General features: G+C 47.0%; 1 protein-coding gene across 1 annotated transcript in view; it reads right to left on the bottom strand.

The window, feature by feature from the left end:
- LOC136384492 (guanylate cyclase 2G-like) overlaps positions 1–18,678 on the bottom strand; it is a 49,388-nt gene continuing 30,710 nt past the window's right edge. Inside the window, exons 13-22 of the mRNA XM_066354723.1 lie at positions 17,138–17,306; positions 15,618–15,773; positions 11,978–12,155; positions 10,016–10,156; positions 8,168–8,360; positions 6,795–6,969; positions 5,678–5,776; positions 3,962–4,053; positions 2,276–2,381; positions 1–1,047 (exon numbers count right to left, since the gene is read on the bottom strand). Coding sequence (XP_066210820.1) covers positions 2,277–2,381; positions 3,962–4,053; positions 5,678–5,776; positions 6,795–6,969; positions 8,168–8,360; positions 10,016–10,156; positions 11,978–12,155; positions 15,618–15,773; positions 17,138–17,306 — 1,308 coding nt within the window. The 3' untranslated portion in view covers positions 1–1,047; position 2,276. The remainder of the gene's footprint in view (positions 1,048–2,275; positions 2,382–3,961; positions 4,054–5,677; positions 5,777–6,794; positions 6,970–8,167; positions 8,361–10,015; positions 10,157–11,977; positions 12,156–15,617; positions 15,774–17,137; positions 17,307–18,678) is intronic.

The following is an 18,678-nucleotide window of genomic DNA, read 5'->3' as shown; positions in this document are numbered from 1 at the left end:
TGGGATAAAAATAGACAACTGTGGTATCTCACCAACCCAGTTCCTACATCTATGTATCATTTTCTAATATTCTTTTTGTATAACAATATTCGATTGCTTAGTTACTCCTACAGGTTTGTACACCCCTCTCTTTGTCCCTAACATATCGCACTACTATTATTTATGCTTTTTTTCTCCAACTACACTGAGTGCTAAAGACCAAAGAAAGTTTCATATTCTCTTGTGTCCCCCAATGTGGTGCCTGGCACAAGCAAGTGCTCAATAATTCTCCTTGAATTAATGAGATGTTCATATAGATGGATGGGTGGATGGATGGATGGATGGATGGGTGGATGGAGACTGATCTATGTCTAAGAGACCTCATAGCAAACTTGCCTTATCCCCTTTCATGGTGGATCATAGTGTTTGGATCAAGAATCCCTGATCCCAAACAAGGGAAGAAGTTATAAGGCAGGAGAAGATAACTCTTGGCCCCTTGTCTCCATGCTGGGGTAACAGGGGAAGCTCCCCTGCCTCCTTCATATTAATGCCTTCTGCTCTCCTCCCTTCTGAATATCAGTCAAAAGCCTTCCATCTTTGATGCTGAAGGCCTTCGGAGAGGAGCCAAACCTACCACAAGGAAAATGGGATCGTGTTGTAGAAAGTGGAGTCTGCTCAGGCCCCAGAGTTCAGCCGCCCTCTCTGGGCAGAAGGAAAGCTCTACTAATGGAAGCGCTGCGGAGCTCAATAGAGATGGGACTGTTTGTCAAGCACCTCCCTCGCTGCTATTTGGTGTCCCTCTTACTGAAGAAAGGCCAGAATTCCACCAAACCTTCTGTAAATTTGGTACTAAATGCTCCCAATCCACGGAAAGGTCTTTTCTTTGCCTATACAGAGCTCAAAAGTATCTCCCCTGAGGCAGCGCGGTGGTCAGGCTAAACAGGAAACCTCCCCGGACCCCGTGGTCTTCCCCTCTTTGTCGTGGGAAATTCAACAGGAAAGGTCTCCAATGTTAGACATCATTCAGATTGCGCTGCCAGAATCAGGAGCAGCCACGCGGAAGGGAATCTGGATGCGAGGCATTGAAAGAAATAGGAAAAGAAGTCCTGTAACTCAGTGGTCCCCAACCCCTGGGCTGCGGACCGGTACCGGTCCATGGGCCATTTGGTACCGGTCCGCAGAGAAAGAATAAATAACTTACATTATTTTCATTTAAGTCTGAATGATGTTTTATTTTTTTAAAATGACCAGATTCCCTCTGTTACATCCGTCTAAGACTCACCCTTGATGCTTGTCTCGGTCATGTGATACATTTATCTGTCCCACCCTAAAGGCCAGTCCATGAAAATATTTTCTGACATTAAATCAGTCCGTGACCCAAAAAAGGTTGGGGACCACTGCTGTAACTGCATGAATGGCCAGCCAATCTCTCACAGGGACCGCTTCATAAAACAGCGTGGAATCCTATTCTCTGTGTAAAGGGGGAATATTCACAGCAGAATGGGTGGGCTTATTCATCTTTGCTGGAGAGTACCAAAATAAGAAAATTAAACACTTCATAAATGAAGGACTGTTCTCTTTAAAAGTCAAGCCTTGATTGTATCTTTTGCTCAGTGGATGGGAAAGAAATTAAGCAATAAATTGAGGCTGGGATGTTATCCATTTGGAAGCTGCCACGCTCACAGAGGTCAGAGCTCCAGATCAGGCCTTCCAGCGACTGACTGCCAGTGTCCTGTCTGCTCGGGGTGGCCTGATCCTATTGAATTTCAGCGATGGCTCACACCTTAGGCAGAACTTTATCCTCTGAAAACATCCTGAGATGCCTTCTGACACGACCTCCTCTCTCCCTGCAGGCTAAGTAGCTGATAAGGAAAATAGGCACTAAAGGTCAGGGAGCAGCCACCTTGCAAAGGAAAGCAAAACAGGGCCAGACCTGTGCTTAGCCCCAGGCTTCCTCCTCCAGCTGTCCCCTCTCCCAGAATGAAACTGGGTTCACTGCAAATGCATGAGCTAATGAGCTGGAAATAGTTGGCAGCTAGGGCAGGCTCTCTGGCAGGTCTGGGGAAACAGCCCAGCCTTGGCCCCCCTGAAAATGAGCTCACTCTACCCAGCTCATCCAACTCCACGTTTGCTCCAGTCCACAGAACTCCAGGGGGGGATGAGGAGGCCAGCTAGATGGCGCCCTCTACTGGGAGACTGACTCAATGCCCAGGAACAACACCCCCGAAATGGTACATTTCATTCACCCCACAGGTTTTCATGGGACCCCACAGACATCTTTAAAGAAGACACTCACCTCAGCAGATTTCTGGGACTTCGGCCTCTTCCTCAGCAAATTCGGGGAGTGGAAGAGTGAAGCCTTCTTTGCCTTTCAACCAGAATGTTGTCTGTTCTCCTTTGCCCTGTGGGAGGCCAGGGAGACGCTGGTGCATGACAGGGAAGGAGAGGCCACCAGCGGAGGGTGGCCCCTGAGCAGACAGCTCGCCTGCTGAGAACGTCTGTAGCTAGAACAGCAGCCAGCCAGGGGCTGCTTCAGTAAGGGAGGGGCCTTGTGGTAGACCAGATCCTGATGACTGCTTGGGCGTTGCGGATAAGCCTGGAGGGATGGTCAGTGATGGCCCAGGGGTAAGGGCCACTGCAGGGGGAAGTTTGTGGCAGGGAAAATCTTGAAAAATAATAATACTTTTGAGGTCTTACATAAGCAGGACTCCATGTGAAGCATGCCAGATACATGTTTATATATAATCTTCATATCCACCCTTTGAGGGCAGGATTATTACCAGTCCCCCTAATCTGACACCTACTAAGTAGTAGGACAAGATTCAAAGTGATGTCTACACTGCTGCTTTCTTTCTTTTCTTTTTTTTCTTTCTGTGACACAGACAGAAGAGACAGAGAGGACGGATAGGGACAGACAGACAGAAAGGGAGAGAGATGAGAAGCATCAATTCTTCATTGCAGCACCTTAGTTGTTCATTGGTTGCTTTCTCATATGTGCCTTGACCGGGAGGCTACAGCAGACCAAGAGACCCCTTGCTCAAGCCAGCGACCTTGGGCTCAAGCTGGTGAGCTTTGCTCAAACCCGATGAGCCCGCGCTTAAGTCAGCTACCTCAGGGTTTTGAACCTGGGTCTTCTGTGTCCCAGTCCAATACTCTATCCACTGTGCCACTGCCTGGTCAGGCTACACTGCTGCTTTCTAGAAAAGTCTTCCTCTTCTCTGAAGTCAGTTGATCAAATACAGCTAGCAGGGCCAGACTCAGCAAACCAGGGAGCTAATCCCACCCTCTTCCCTTCTTTCCCAGGACCCCTGCACCCACCCAAACACTGATGTCAGAGTAACCACCCGCCATGAACGTCTCCAAGATTTTCTAGAAAACATCTCAGGAGGAGAACCACCTCCCCACCCAGAAAGAGCAACGTTTATCAGACAGATGAGAACGTGTCACGGCACATTTCAGTGACAGACTAGATGCCAGCCTGGAGGAGGAGGCAGAGGGAAAGGGAAGAGATATTTAAACGTACAGAGATAAGGACCTACTACCCCCAAACCAACAGGTTTCTATCCCCTCTACCTGGGCTCTGTCAACTCGAAAGAAGGGACATCGGGGAGAGGTGGGCACTATAACTCTTGCGCCTGTGTTTGCTGTTGCCTTGACCAGACTGGGGGGTTCAAGCAGAAACCAGGAGACCATCTCTGGCAAAGAGAAAGGAGGCTTTCCACGGGCTTGGTCTAGGTGGGAGACAAGGTGTTTCCTGTCATAAATTCCACGTGTGACCATTTGAGGGAACAGGACGGGACAGTTCTCTCCGAGGGTAGACCTGGCAGTCCTAGGAGCCTCCACGTGGATCTCAGGGGCCGCCATGCGCAGAGACGCCATGCGCAGAGACGCCATGCGCAGAGACGCACTCGTCCCACCGAGCTCCTCGGCATGTCCATCAGAGACCAGATGGGGCAGGTGGGCGCACCTGGCCTGGTCTTACCTTGACTGGAATGGTGCCTCTCTTTTGCAGAGTGTACTCTCCCGATGCCAGCAGGGCGCCTGCGGTGCTCTGGGAGACATGAATCCGGAGAGCTGCCACGAAACAGTTATTATCTAGTTACTGCTTTGGTTGTGACCCTGACACAGCGTCAGAGAGGCAGCGGCTGCTGTGGGAGGGAGCGCTACACCGCCCAAATGCTCGGGTTGCCAGCGGTCACAGACCCCCTCTCCAACATCTGGGACACTCGGGCTGGGACCCGCAACCACACAGGCACTGCCCACTCACTGCTGGGTGCTGCTCACACTTTCATGTGTTCAGTTTAGAACCAGAAAACAGAACTGACTTCATAGGCAAGCGGAAGCTCCCCACGGCTGGGTTCCCACTTTCAAAATTGATCCTTAAAGTTTTTACTTACAAACTAAAAGAGAAGTTCTACCAATGCAACAAAATGACCGTAAAAATAAAGAATATACCAGGGGTCCCCAAACTGCGGGCCGCATGCGGCCCCCTGAGGCCATTTACCCGGCCCCCACCGCACTTCCAGAAGGGGCACCTCTTTCATTGGTGGTCAGTGAGAGGAACATAGTTCCCATCGAAATACTGGTCAGTTTGTTGATTTAAATTTACTTGTTCTTTATTTTAAACATTGTATTTGTTCCCGTTTTGTTTTTTTACTTTAAAATAAGATATGTGCAGTGTGCACAGGGATTTGTTCATAGTTTTTTTTATAGTCCGGCCCCCCAACAGTCTGAGGGACAGTGAACTGGCCCCCTGTGTAAAAAGTTTGGGGACCCCTGGAATATACTATCCCCTGGTGCTCTTGACCATAGGTTTCTGTGGTGTCACCAAATCTATATGTCACAGATGAGCAAATTACCACCCACGTGACAAATCCAGCCTACCACCTGTGTTTACAAATAAAGTTTTATTGGAACATGGCCATGCCCTTTCATTTACATACCATCATTGGCTGTTTTCACACATGATAGTGGTTAAGCAGTTACAAAAAAACTATGGCCAGTAACACCTAAGTACTTACTGTTTGGCCCTGTACAGAAAAAGTTTGCTGACTCCTGCTCTTCATTTGAATTACCTGATTACACGTGGGCCTGACTGTTTAGGACGGGTAGTTTTGGAAGGAGGTAGGGTGTTTACATGGCTCTTTGGACAGGACAGGCAAAATCCCACCTACAAAGCGTGTGATCAGTGTTGCCTGAAGTGGATAATGATCTTACCCTGGAAATGAAAACCAGCAGACAAAATGCAAATGGGTCTTCTAAAAATACCCTCTGGGGAAAGACAGGGGGCTGGCGGGGCAGGGGTATTGCGTTTGCAAAGTACTGTAAGTCAGTGGTCCCCAACGTGTTTTGGGCCACGGACCAGTTTAATGTCAGAAAATATTTTCACAGACCAGCCTTTAGGGTGGGACGGATAAATGCACAAAATAAAGTTATGCGACCGGCGTAAAACTGTGGTATTTTTAAATATAATTGTCGAACTTACGAGATAAGCATCAAGAGTGAGTCTTAGACGGATGTAACAGAGGGAATCTGGTCATTTTTTAAAAGTAAAACATTATTCAGACTTAAATATAAATAAAATGGAAATAATGTAAGTTATTTATTCTTTCTCTGCGGACCGGTACCAAATGGCCCACGGACTGGTACCGGTCCGCAGCCCGGGGGGTTGGGGACCACTGCTGTAAGTGATACCCACGCAAACTGCTGCTTTCCATTCGGGAGGCCATGTTCACGGTGTCTCCAAACAGACAATATCTGGGCATGGTGACCCCCACCACACCGGCCACCACAGGACCTACGAAGGAAAGAACAGATGGGGAAAACCAGTCTGCATTTCCCTAGGGCCGGGCTCCACCGGCCGGGCTCCACCCTGCACATCAAATCAACAAATGCAATTCAATCAACATTTGTTAAGTGCCTTTGTGGGGCAAAGCTTGGCAAAAGATCTTAGAGTTTACTAAGAGGCAAGCTTTAGAACCCACAGACTTCTGGTGGAAAACAACATAATCAGCTGTTATGGACTGAATACTTGGTGTCTAGCCCACATTCACGTGTTGAACCCCTAGCCCTCAATATGATGGTATTGGGGGGCGGGGGGAACTGCAGGAGATAATTAGGTTTAGATGACGTCATGAGAGTAAGGTTCTTATACTATGATACTATGATTAGTGAGCTTATAAGAAGGAGAGACACTAGAGCACTCTCCCTTCCTCCATCATGTGAGGACACAGCCAGAGACTACCGCCTGCCAGCCAGGAACCAGTCCTCACCAGAACCAGAGGATGCTGGTATTCTGATCTTAGATTTCCCAGCCTCCAGAACTTCAAGAAGAATGCCTGCAGTCTAAGCAGTCCAGTCTATACTATTTTGTTACAACAATCAATCTAAGACAGAAACCAATGGCAATGTTATTCACGCACTAGAAATGTAAACAAAGCCACAGCGGCACAAACACGGGACCAATTCCTTCTGCTCAGGGTCAGGTTTTATCTTAGTGAAGCCACAGAAGACAGGTCGGAGCAGGTCTGGCTACAAAATTTGCAGGGCCCGGTTGAAAGTAAGAGACTCCTCATTCAAAAATTACTAAATATTTTAAGACAGCATCAGAAGGGCATTAAACCAAGCGCAAGCCACTTCTGTACAGATCATGTGCCCATGAAGCATACATGCAAAGATCATTCACCCTTTCATTTCCTTAAGATGCTACCATTCACTTTCAGGGTTTCCCGAAAGCCTTGGACCTCGGACTTGAATCCAGAATGACCTGCCATCACACCTGGACCATAAGACCCCCTTCCATCAGTGCCATCTACCTGTGTGGAGGCCGATCCGGAGTTTGAGCTTCTCCTGAGGCATGTGCCCGATCTGGAAGTGGACGGTGGCACTGAGGAAGTGCAAGGACATTGTGGCAATCTCGTCCACGTGCTGAGCTCCATTGCGAATGGGAAGCCCGCTGGCCACCATGTACGCATCTCCAATGGTTTCAACCTAAAGAGAAAGCAACAAAGTGGCCTCCAGGAGGGAGGGGGTGCCTCCGAGATCAAGGCCCTCATTACTGACGCTTGCTTCGAGGCCCCAGGCGTTGAAGGGTCACACTTCCTAACCTCCACTCCTTCTAAGTCCCAGCAAATCCTCAAGTGTGTTTCAGTCCTGGTCCTTCCACAAAGCCTGCCTGCCCTGAGCCCTCCTCCCCACAGTCACCGCTTCCTCCACTGGAATCTGAGAGCAGTGGGGACTCTATTTTGCCAACCCAAGTTCAAAACCTGTCTGACAGGAAGCAGCGTGCTGACGGGGAAAACTTTGAAGGATCACACGGATCCATCGAGTGGAATCCGTCTAACCAAACTGCAATGTCTTCACCCCACGCAAGGGCTCTTATACATATGTATACATGTGTACATATTATGCAAAATATGTATGTTTATACATATATGTAAGTGTGTGCATCTGCCTCATCTGTCCTCATCTCTCCCCATCCTCCTAATAAAATCAGCTTTCAGATCCCCCGTTCTCACATCATTTCCATGACTAAGCTTACAGTGACCTACACCCCTTCCCAGATACGTTTGCATTTGAGCAGAAGCCGAAGATGACCCGATAGAATTTCAGGTATCAACGGGTGGTACAGTCATTTTACTCTGGGTGACCCAGGTCATGCCACGCCACGGCAGCACGGGGCAGGCAGTCAGTGTCTCACCTTTAGTTACAAGACTGACAGTCTAACCTCGGGAAGCTTTCTTCCTTTGAATTGCTAAGGATCACAATAACAGAGAAGTGAGACTCACACAAAATTCAAAGACAACCTTTAAAGAAGAGTGACTCTTCTGAATCTTTCTGAATCTGAAGAAAATCTACTCTGGAGGGAAATGGAGGAATTAGCTAATCGAAGGTCAATGCCTCTTTTAGAAATGAGCTTACTGTGAGATAAAGGAAGGACACAGAAGGAACAACTGATGCTGCTTGACAAGTAACATTTATAACTGTGATCAATCAAGCCCTTCTCCAAGAAAACAAACAGGAATGAAATATTGAGTTTCTGCCACGAATTGAAATAGACTGCCCGCCCGAACTAGAGCCCCCCCCCATCCTTGCTGCTGATGTCCAGGGCGGGTTCACCCCCACTGCTGCCCAGGAGACAGGGCAAGTTGCACGTGTTCCCTCACAAGCCGGAAGCCAGGCGCCTCACCTTATACACATCGTAGGTTTCAATGATGTGATCGAACAGACTGTAGAGGTCATTGAGGAGCTCCACGACTTGCAACGGGGAGCTGAGAGAACAGAGTGTTGTGAACCCAACAATGTCGGAGAAAAAGATGGTCACAGACTCAAAATGTTCTGGTTCCACGGACCTTCCAGCTATAAGCTGTTCCCCAATGAAGCTGAAATCAGAGAAAAAGACTGTTATTTAACGGTGGCATATTCACTCTTGTCCCCCACAGGCCCCCACAAAGTCGCCCTGGTAGATCCTTCTCTGCTTCAGTGGGTTTGTTTGTTTTGTTTGTTTGTTTGTTTGTTTTTGTTTTTGTTTTTGTATTTTTCTGAAGTTGGAAACGGGGAGGCAGTCAGACAGACTCCTGCATGCGCCGGACCAGGATCCACCAGGCACGCCCCCCAGGGGGCGATATTCTGCCCATCTGGGAGTTGCTCTGTTGCAACCAGAGCTATTCTAGTGCCTGAGGCAGAGGCCACAGAGCCATCCTCAGTGCCCGGGCCAACTTTGCTCCAGTGGAGCCTTGGCTGCGGGAAGGGAAGAGAGAGACAGAGAGGAAGGAGAGGGGGAGGGGTGGAGAAGCAGATGGGTGCTTCTCCTGTGTGCCCTGGCCGGGAATCAAACCTGGGACTCCTGCACGCCAGGCCGATGTCTACCACTGAGCCAACCGGCCAGAACGGGTTTGGTTTTTGATTAACAAAATTAATCATCTGAAGGGTTTCTTTTGCCACCTGTTTCTCCACCTGCATGTTGTCCATAAAGAAAGATTTTAATTAGGGTAGGGAAGGAGCAGGTCACCTAAATGTCTTTACAAACAGATTTTCTCCCTGAGGACACTTTATTTTCTCCTATAGTTATAGAGTTTGATTATAAAGGTTCCAGCTGCAGAAGTGGAAGCAAATGTAAGCATTCACCAATCATAAATTATTATTTTTACTTCCATTAACCAACCTCACATTAACACATTCAAATCCTCAACCCCAATCCTTTACTCAAGACATATAAAAAGGGTGCAGGAATTTTAACAGCAGATGCTTCTGCCAAGGGCTTAGAGAGTGCACAAGTGGAAAAAAGAGTGAAAAAGGAAGAAACTTTTGAATCTAAAGTCATGGGTATATATATTGTATTGTGCAAAGGTTTTGGATCTGAAATACCGGAAGTTAGCAACTGACTAGATTTGTGGAACTAGCTCGCCATCTAGTGGTCGCTCTCCTCTGGGTGCATCCATCACCTTTCTATTGATATAAAAGACCTACACTTTTATTACTCCAACTCAAGGCTCCTTCCATCACCGTTTACCCTCTTCCTTGGGGTGGTGAACGCACAAATCAATATACTGATGACTAAAAGGAATTATCTAAAAACAACTCATTCCTAACTGAGACACCAAGTACATGGATTTAGCAGTCATTTGATATTATGTATATGAATGAATGACCCAAGAGTAAAATATTTCGTTTGGGGAATTCTTATGTAGCATGTATTTTAAAGATTGAGAGCAAAAGAATTGAGCTAAGCAGGTCAAGAACATAAACAAACACCAAAATTCAAATAAAAATAAATAAGTGATAGAAAAATGTTGAAACTTGAAAAAAAAAAAATAGAAAGACCTAAACTCTCTACCCTTATGGATTCTAGGGGCTTTGCCTCGATCTCCCTTTGCAGGCTGTGCCAAACCACACACAAAATGCTTAACCCATTGTAGAACCTGATCTCTTTTTAGAAAGAGAACAAAGAATATATTCTCTCCTTTAGAGGCCTCTTAGATGTCGGTGCTGTTGTTTCCTGGGTCTCTTTGTGCAGGTCCCCAGTTCTCCGGAATACCTGGGCAGTATTGTGGACAGAAGCTTGTCCACCTTCCGCTTCTCGGCCATCAGCTGGTTGGTCCTCTCTTCCACCACCTCCTCCAGGTGACTGGCGTACACTTCCAGCTTGCTCACCATACTGTCTAGAATGCTCACGTAGCTTGAAGAGAACCCAGACATCAATGTCTTTTTCCAAGAACTTTAGGACCATAGTAGAGCACATCTTCCAACTATAATTCCTAGAAAACGTGTTTTGCCCTAACGGTTTCCTGCGTAAGGGTTACCAACGGACGGCAGGGAAGTGACCATGGCAGTGAGACCATGTGGCAGGACAGAGGCTGCCCTTTACCAACTCTGTGGTTTGGACCTGTCCTCTTTCCCCCTCTGAACCTCAGTTTCTTCATCTAGAAAATGGAGATAATAAGACATACTTTGCAGGGTTATCCTAAGGGAGATAATCGGAACAAAGTCCCTAGAGCCGTGTCAGGAACCTTGGAACCAGTGGGCATTCAACCAGTGATGGCTTTTGATGGCCCTCCCCCACTTTCCAATGTGCTTCATATCCCATCCCAGCCAACCACGAATGTAGATTTTAGGACAGGTCATTCTTTGTTTTCTTTTCAGATGACAGACAGAAGGGACACTTGTAGATCCTGCAAATTCTCGTTTTAGAAGGGCCTTCAGACAAACTTATATCCCTCATCTTTCAGAGGAGGAGACTGAGGCGCACAGGGAAATACACCTGCCTTCACATTGGGGACCCTATTTTGGGGGTAAAAAGTCAGGACGTATAAACTGACCTGATCCATACCATTTAAAGCAATCTTGATGTGGAAAACACAGACTGTGGGGCCATCGTGTTAAGAGTACCCAGTGAAATGGGAGAATCGGGAGCAGATATATACCTGACTCCCAGGGCAGGGCTTTCTTTACAAACTCAAACTACTTCTCACATGTCTGTGCCTTCATATGTTCCATGTGGCAAAAGATATTATTCCATGTGGATAATATCATTATCCTGGCTTAAAGCAAGGTTATTATTGAGAAAATTATTTGAGAGACATGAATAATTTAACTCAATAACCTACTGTAAGTTTGGTGCATAATTCCTTTTCTTTTTTTAGCAAGAAGCACAGAAGGACAGACAGGAAGGGAGAGAGATGAGAAGCATCAACTCATAGTGGCAGCACTTTAGTTGTTCACTAATTGCTTTCTCATATGTACCTGGATTAGGGTGCTCCAGCTGAGCCAGTGACCCCTTGCTCAAGTCAGCGACCTTGAGCTTCAAGCCAGCAACCTTTGGGCTCAAGTCAGTGACCATGGGGTCATGTTTATGATCCCACGCTCCAGCCGGAGACCCTGCACTTAAGCTGGATGAGCCCATGCTTAGCCAGTGATCTCGGTATTTTGAACCCAGGTCCTCAACATGCCAGGTCATTCTCTATCCACTGAGCCACCACCTGGTCAGGCAAGGTTAGTGTATAATTCCTTATCGCATGGTTCAATCTCAATTGAACAGCCATGACCTTGGAATGCTGGTTTGAAGAGGATTCTGAGTCCCTTTCTCAGATCTTTCTGGGAAAGAGGAACTTGATCGATTAGTGATGTCTGGAAGGGACAAAGGAGGGTAGTGGAAGTATGATTCATTTTTGTAACATTTATAAAATAAAAGGACAACTTATCAGCCCACTTTCACCAGCAAGCAGCACAGTGCTTTATATGTGGTAGGCATTGAGTGAGTTGATGAGAAAAGAAGGGAGGAGGAAGGAAAAGAGGGAGAAAGGAAGGGAGGAAGGGAGGAAGGGAGGGAAGGAGGGAAGGAGGGAGGAGGAAGGAAAAGAGGGAGGGAGGAAGGAAAAGAGGGAGGGAAGGAGGGAGGGTGGGAGGAAGAAAACCCCACAGAACCAACCACAGCCATATCCTTTCAAAATTCTACTGGTAAGATGAGGAGGAGAAAATGTCTGTTGCACAGCTAACTCACCCTTTGGGACTGGCTTCTCGTAGAATTTTCTTGATGGAAGGGAAGGTGGGCCTTCTGTCTGGAGATTCATCCCAACATGCCTTCACCAAGGCTGCAAGCTCCTCGTGGCCCTTCTCCTCCGACAGGGAAGGTCGGAGCGGAGCTGAGGCCATGGGCTCTCTGATCCGGCTGATGATCTCTGAAATTCACGTTGCGTTTAGGTAGCCAAATGTCTGAACTTTGTGCCATTTAGTCCATTTCACTTTAAATAGATGTGCTCTTAATTTTGTAAATTGAGTTTCCAAGTCAGTTGAACAGATTAGAATTTTAGAGAAAGCTGAATATTTTATAAGAAATATTCTTAATCCTCCTGGAAAATGAAGAATCTAAATGTAAATTATCTGAGTACCCCTTGATTAATCCAAATTTAGATCAATTTTTTTTTCTACTAGAACTTTTCTTATTTAAAGTGAAGGGTATCTCTGTATGATTTCTTTCGTATTAGCAATCCCCAGTCCAGGCCAGCTGGCTCAGCAGCAGAGTGTCATTTCGGCATATGAAAGTCCCAGGTTCCGTTCCGGGTCAGGGCACACAGGAGAAGCAATCAGGAAAAGCAATCATCTGCTTCTCCACCCCGCCCTCCTCTCTATTTCTCTGCCTCTTTTCCCCTCCCACAGCCATGGCTCAAATGGTTCATGTAAAGTTGGCCCCAAGCACTGAGGATGGCTCCACAGCCTCAGCCTCAGTTGCTAAAATAGCTCAATTGACAAGCAACAGAGCTGAGACCCAGCTGGGCAGAGCATCGCCTGGTAGGGGTTTGCAGGGTGGATCCTGGTCAGGGCGCATGCAGGAGTCTGGTTTTGCCTCCCAGCCTCTCAGTTAATTTAAAAAAAAAAAAAAAAAAAAAAAAAAAAAAAAAAACAAAGAAAGAAAAAAGAAATCCCCAAAGTGTGCTTTATACAATTTTGCATTCCGTATATGTTATATAAAAGATAGTGTCATGAATAATAAATGTTGCCTCCATGTCCTGCCTCTATATCCAACTTTGGAAACCTATTTCCCTCCCTTTTTCATTGGCTTCCACCAAAATTTATTGAACATTCTGCTTTAACCAGGTTTTGTCAAGGAAATAGTTTGAGAATAATGCACACGTTCAGGACCTGAAGATTTGTGTTTCTAATTAGACCAGTGTTTGACAAGCAGCAGATCTTCAACAGCACCTGGGATCTTGATAGAAGTGCAAATACCCAGGCCTCCCCATAGACCTGAGTCAGAAACCCTGGAGGTGGGACCCAGCAATTCTGTTTTAACAAACCAGGAGGTTCTGTTCGTGTATGTCCACATTTGAGAACCACAGGCCTGGTGTACGCAGAGGATCACTGTGTATTCCGTTCCCAGCACACAGGCTTATTTGTAGGGAGCTATGAGAAGTCAATGGCAGGAGTGTGTTTGCCCATAAAGTAGATACACACTGTACTTTTCCTGGTTGCAGTCCTGTGTCTACATAGTCCCGCATGGCCAGCTCTCATTTAACTTCACGAGCAGAGCACTGCCACTGTGCCCAGCTGGTCCGATCAGACGGCAGCCTGGGCTGAGTGAGTTAAGGGGCTCCTGCCTGGCTGTCTGGGAAGATCTGCGTGGCTGCTTGGTTCCAAACTCAGATGCACTGAACTGTTAGGTGAACCTTTTAGGATTCGTCTCCCCTCTGCTTCATTGGGCCATAAATCAGAAACTGGAATTTCCTTTCAAAGCAACTACATACACTCAGGATGGCTCCTGACTTGAAAATGTCTCCAGGGAAGGCCACATGATCTAAAGATGAGACTTGAGTGGGGCCATTGGGGAGAGACTAGAAATGGTGGGCAAAGAGGAAAGAATGCCCCCCCAAAAAAGATCAAGAGAGAAAGGTTGGCTGGGTATCCATAGAATCTCTCTCTCCATTGACAAGAGTGTGGAGGTTACGGGGGGGGGGGGGGGGGCACAAAGAAAACTAGATAGAAGGTGATGGAGGACAATCTGACTTTGGGTGATGGGTATGCAACATAATTGATCGACAAGATAACCTGGACATGTTTTCTTTGAACATATGTACCCTGATTTATTGATGTCACCCTAGTAAAATTAATAATAATAAAAAAAGAATCTCTCTCTCTCTCTCTCACACACACACACACACACACGCACGCACACACACACATTCTCTTTATTGTCAACCTGGGATGCATATTAGCATCACCTGGGCGCTTTAAAAACCCTGACGCCCAGGTAGAATCTCTACAACTGAGAGCCGGGCACCAGTAGTTATTAAAGTTCCCCATGTAATTATTATGTGAAACCACAGTGGAAAATAATAGTTCCAAAGGGTTACACGTGATCAAATTTTGTTCCGTGTCTTACTAATTTTACCCTTAATTCTCTGGTGGAATGTGCTAAGAGACAATCAAGAAAAGAAAAAAAGCCTGAATATATCCTTTGTAAGTGTACAACTGGGCACCATTTATTTAAAAAAAAAATCAGGGACAGAAATCTATCCTGAAGAAACGTTCACATATGTCCACAAAGATACAAGGCTGCTCATTGCAGTGATTTATAATAATAAAAAATGACAAGTAACCAAAATGTGTTACTGCATGGCAGATCCTTACAGTGAAACACTGTGTAGTCCTTAAGACAGAATGAGGCAAATCTGTATATACAAATATAAGGTGAGAGATACTCAGGCAGCAGGAACAGCATGTGCAAAGGCTCTGGGGTGGGAATGTGTCTGGCATGTTGGAGGCACAAGAAGGTGGCCAGTGTGATTGAAAGGAAAAAGCCACAGGAGACAGAATTAGGAAGGCGGCGTGGGCTGAATGGCAGTCCCTAAAGATATATGTCCATGTCCTAATCCCCAGATCCTGTGACTGTGCCCTTATTTGGGAGGGGAAAAAAAGTATTTGCAAATATATTTAAGTGTCTTGGGTGGAGGGGATCATCTTGGATTACGCAGATGGGCCCTAATCCAATGACAAGGGTCCTTAAAGGAGACAGACAGAAGAGAGACATTTTGAGGATGAGTCAATGTGAAGATAGAGATGGAGATTGGAGCCACGTGGCCACCATGAAGGCTGGGCCAGCCACCAAAAACACTGGAAGGAGCAAAGAGTGAATTTGCCCTTGAGCTTCAGGAGGACACACAGCCCGCTTGAACCTTGATTTTGAACCTCTAGCCTCTGGGACTAAAAGAGAATAAATTGTTGTTGTTTCAATCCAGCCAGTGGCAATTTATTATGGCAGCGCCAGGACACTAACGTAGCAGGCCGTGGAGGCCAGTTTAGAGGCCTCTGGCTGTTTCGCAGGGCAGGGTAAGGACTTGTTTTCACTCCCCACCTGGACAGCCAGGGAGGCTATTGTACAGAGAAGCAACAGGATCTGACCTATTTCCTAACAAGACCTGGCTGCTGTCACAGAATAAATTCCGTAATCCGGAGTCCTTTGATGTTTTTCATCAAACTGCAATTGTTTAATAATTCTTTAAAAAATATATTTGGATTTTAAAAGGAAAACATAAGAATGAAAAAAATCGTAAATGAATAAACGTTTAAGAAAAACAATCGCCCAAACAAGCATTTATAAGCTAAGCCTGATCCCCAAAGCCCCCACGGGAGACACGCCATTTTACCGTCCGCAGTGTCGCTGCGGTCACCGAAAGGGCCGTGGCCAGGGTGCTGGATGAGCTCGCTCATCAGAATGGCGAAGCTGTACACGTCTCCCTTTGGGGTGCCCGAGCGGGGTGCCTCTGGGAGCCGCAGAAGCTCCGGGGCAGTCCAGTAGAGCTCTGCAAAGCAACGAGACGTGGGCCCGGCGTGAGAGAGGTCCGGGCAGAACCAGAGCGCCACCCTTTCCGTGTCAGGGACACTCAGGAGAAAGGAAGGCATCCTGAGCAGTCAGCCTCCACGGGCGTCTGACTTCAGGGGCGACTAGGGGCCCGTGCGTGTGAAAACAGACAATAACCAGGAAGGACGGCACTAAGACGTTAGCAGGGGTGACCGCAGGGCTGTGCTGTGACAGTGGCATTCCTTTTGCTTTTCTCTTCTGGAATCGCCTACATCACATAAAAGTAACCATTTTAAATTGAGCAATTCTGCGACATTCAGTACGTTTACAATGTTGCACAACCGCTACCTCTATTCAGTTCTAAACATTTCCATCCCTCCCAAGTGAAACCCAGTAAGCAGTTTCCCCCTGTTCCCTCTGTCTCCAGCCCCTGAAAACCACTAGTCTGCATTTTGTCTCTAGATCCATCTATTCTGCATATTTTATACACTTAGTGAGGTGTAGAAGTTTCTGTTATCATGGGTTATACTCATTAAAAGAAAACAGATTGGAGGATGGAGAAGTAGGAGTGACTACAGCACCTTATTTACACTTGATCTTAGCCAAAAGGCCGAGAAGCGATACAGCACCTTATTTAATTGCCTCCTTTGTCTTCCTCTGTGAGACACATCCTATCCCTGCTTACAGAACCTCCCTACACGCGCTCGGCACAGCTGCTGGCCACGTGCTGCTCCAGAGAGGTGGTCAGGGCTGCAGGCACTGGCTCAGCGGGCCCGGAGAAGTGCAAGCTGAGACGGAAGCGCGCTCAATTAACACTGGACACATAGGAAGAGTCCCCGAGCCTCAGTTGCTCACATTGAAAGGAGGGTTGGACTGCAGATGGTGGGTCTTATTTTGAGAAGTGCATCAGAATCACTTGGGAGCTTTTAAAAATAATATGATGCTCTGGCCCCAGAGTATCTTCAGATACTCTGATTCTGCGGGGTGGGTCCCAGCCACTGATAAAAGCTTCTCAGATGATACAGGAACACAAAGAACAGAGACTTGCCACACGCCTCACCCTGAAAGTGCCTGGCCGGTCATCATTCGACACTGGGAAGGTGGGAAGATGTGATGGGACACAGATGACTACAGAGAAGGACAGTGACTGGGATAAGAACCAGTTCTCCTAACTCAGACAACACATGATGGACTCACACCACCTGTTCTCGTCGCCTTGGGTGAACAGAACAGCCACATGCCACCAGGTCCAAAGCAAGATCCCCCTGCAGGTGCCTGTGCACGTGAGCATCAGGAAGCAGAAATGGGGTAAGAAACCCCTTTACCGCTCTGTTGATAGTGGGCCCAGGTCCAGCCGGTGGTTACCTGAGTGGTCCACTGTTTTCTCATTATATGTTCTGAGTGTCCGGCCGTACTTGAGTTCCCACAGCCCAAATCCCGACAGCTTCACCTGCATCCGACCATCCACCAGGCAGTTGGAAAGCTTCAGGTTGCCATGGGACCTCAGTGGGCTCCTGTGAAGGAACAGCATGCCCTAGGAGAGAGAAATGAGCCAGCGAACAAGAGCAAGTGCTGATGGACACCAGGGGAAGGAGAGAAAGATGGACAAGAACACAGACCCGGGGTAAGGGACCTAGCTATCTCTGTTCCTTTCTTCAAGAGCCACTGACGCAGCCATTCACCAAAGGAGTCAGCCGGGGCATGGACACCCAAAAAAAGAAGAAAACAATTTTCAGTCCCTCTGTGTGGAGCCATGAAGGCAAGACCAGCTTAAAATAAATATAGCCTAGTGGTCAGACTCCTGAGTTCAAATCCCAGTCCTACCACTTAGTAGAGGACAAACTGCCTTACCCCTGTCAGCTTCATTCTTCTCACCATGGTAGAAATGACAGAGAACCTTACCCCATAGACTGGCTGTGGAAATTAAATGTGATAATGCACATGAGACACCTGACATGGTACATGACACAAAGTAAATATCCGCTTAAGTGATAATGAAAATTTTGTGTAAGTTTAATAAAGAGTATGTACTTAATCAAAAGAGCTTGCTAAGGGAAGGGAGTCAGAAAGGCAGAGATATAAGAGCCAAGATCGGGGAATAACCTAAGTGTCCCTTGATGAATGACTGGATGAAGAAGATGTGGCACATGTGTATAATGGAATACTACTCAGTCATAAAAAATAAAATATTGGCATTTGCGACAACAAGGATGGATCTGGAGAGTACTGCGTTAAGTGAAATAAGTCAGACAGAAGAGAACAAGAAACATGATTTCATTTATACATAGGATATAAACTAGAGAGCAACAAACAAACAAACAAGACTACAAACTCACAGACACAGACGACAGTATGATGGTAACCAGAGGGGCAGGGGGTGGGGAAAGATGAAAAGGACAAAGGGGTAGAGAAGGTGTCCCCAAACTATGGCCCGCAGGCCACATGTGGTCCCCTGAGGCCATTTATCCGGCCCCGCCGCACTTCTGGAAGGGGCACCTCTTTCATTGGTGGTCAGTGAGAGGAGCACTGTATGTGGTGGCCCTCCAACAGACTGAGGGACAGTGAACTGGCCCCCTGTGTCAAAAGTTTGGGGACCCCTGGCTAGAGTGTGCGGCGATGGAAGGAGACTAGACTTTGGGGAGGGAACACACAGACCAATACACAGACGGCGTGTTATAAAACTGTGCACCTGAAACTTATGTTATTAACCAATGTCACTCTAATCAAATTAACTTTAAAAAAACAAATAAAGACACTGATTGTTCCCATTCAGTGGGAGATGGGGGTGTAGGGGAGTTTCCCACGGGCAGAGAGGGGCTCGAGGAAAGAGCCGGAGTTGAGGAGGGAAATGATTCTTTGGGAAGGACAGGCAGAAGAAGAGCTCAATTTGGAAAATGAGAATTGTC

The sequence above is a fragment of the Saccopteryx leptura genome, chromosome 13 (genome assembly GCF_036850995.1).
Source record: "Saccopteryx leptura isolate mSacLep1 chromosome 13, mSacLep1_pri_phased_curated, whole genome shotgun sequence".
NCBI classification, from domain to species: domain Eukaryota; kingdom Metazoa; phylum Chordata; class Mammalia; order Chiroptera; family Emballonuridae; genus Saccopteryx; species Saccopteryx leptura.
Note: the sequence above shows the minus strand (reverse complement) of the source record. Positions and strands in the feature narration are given on the sequence as shown.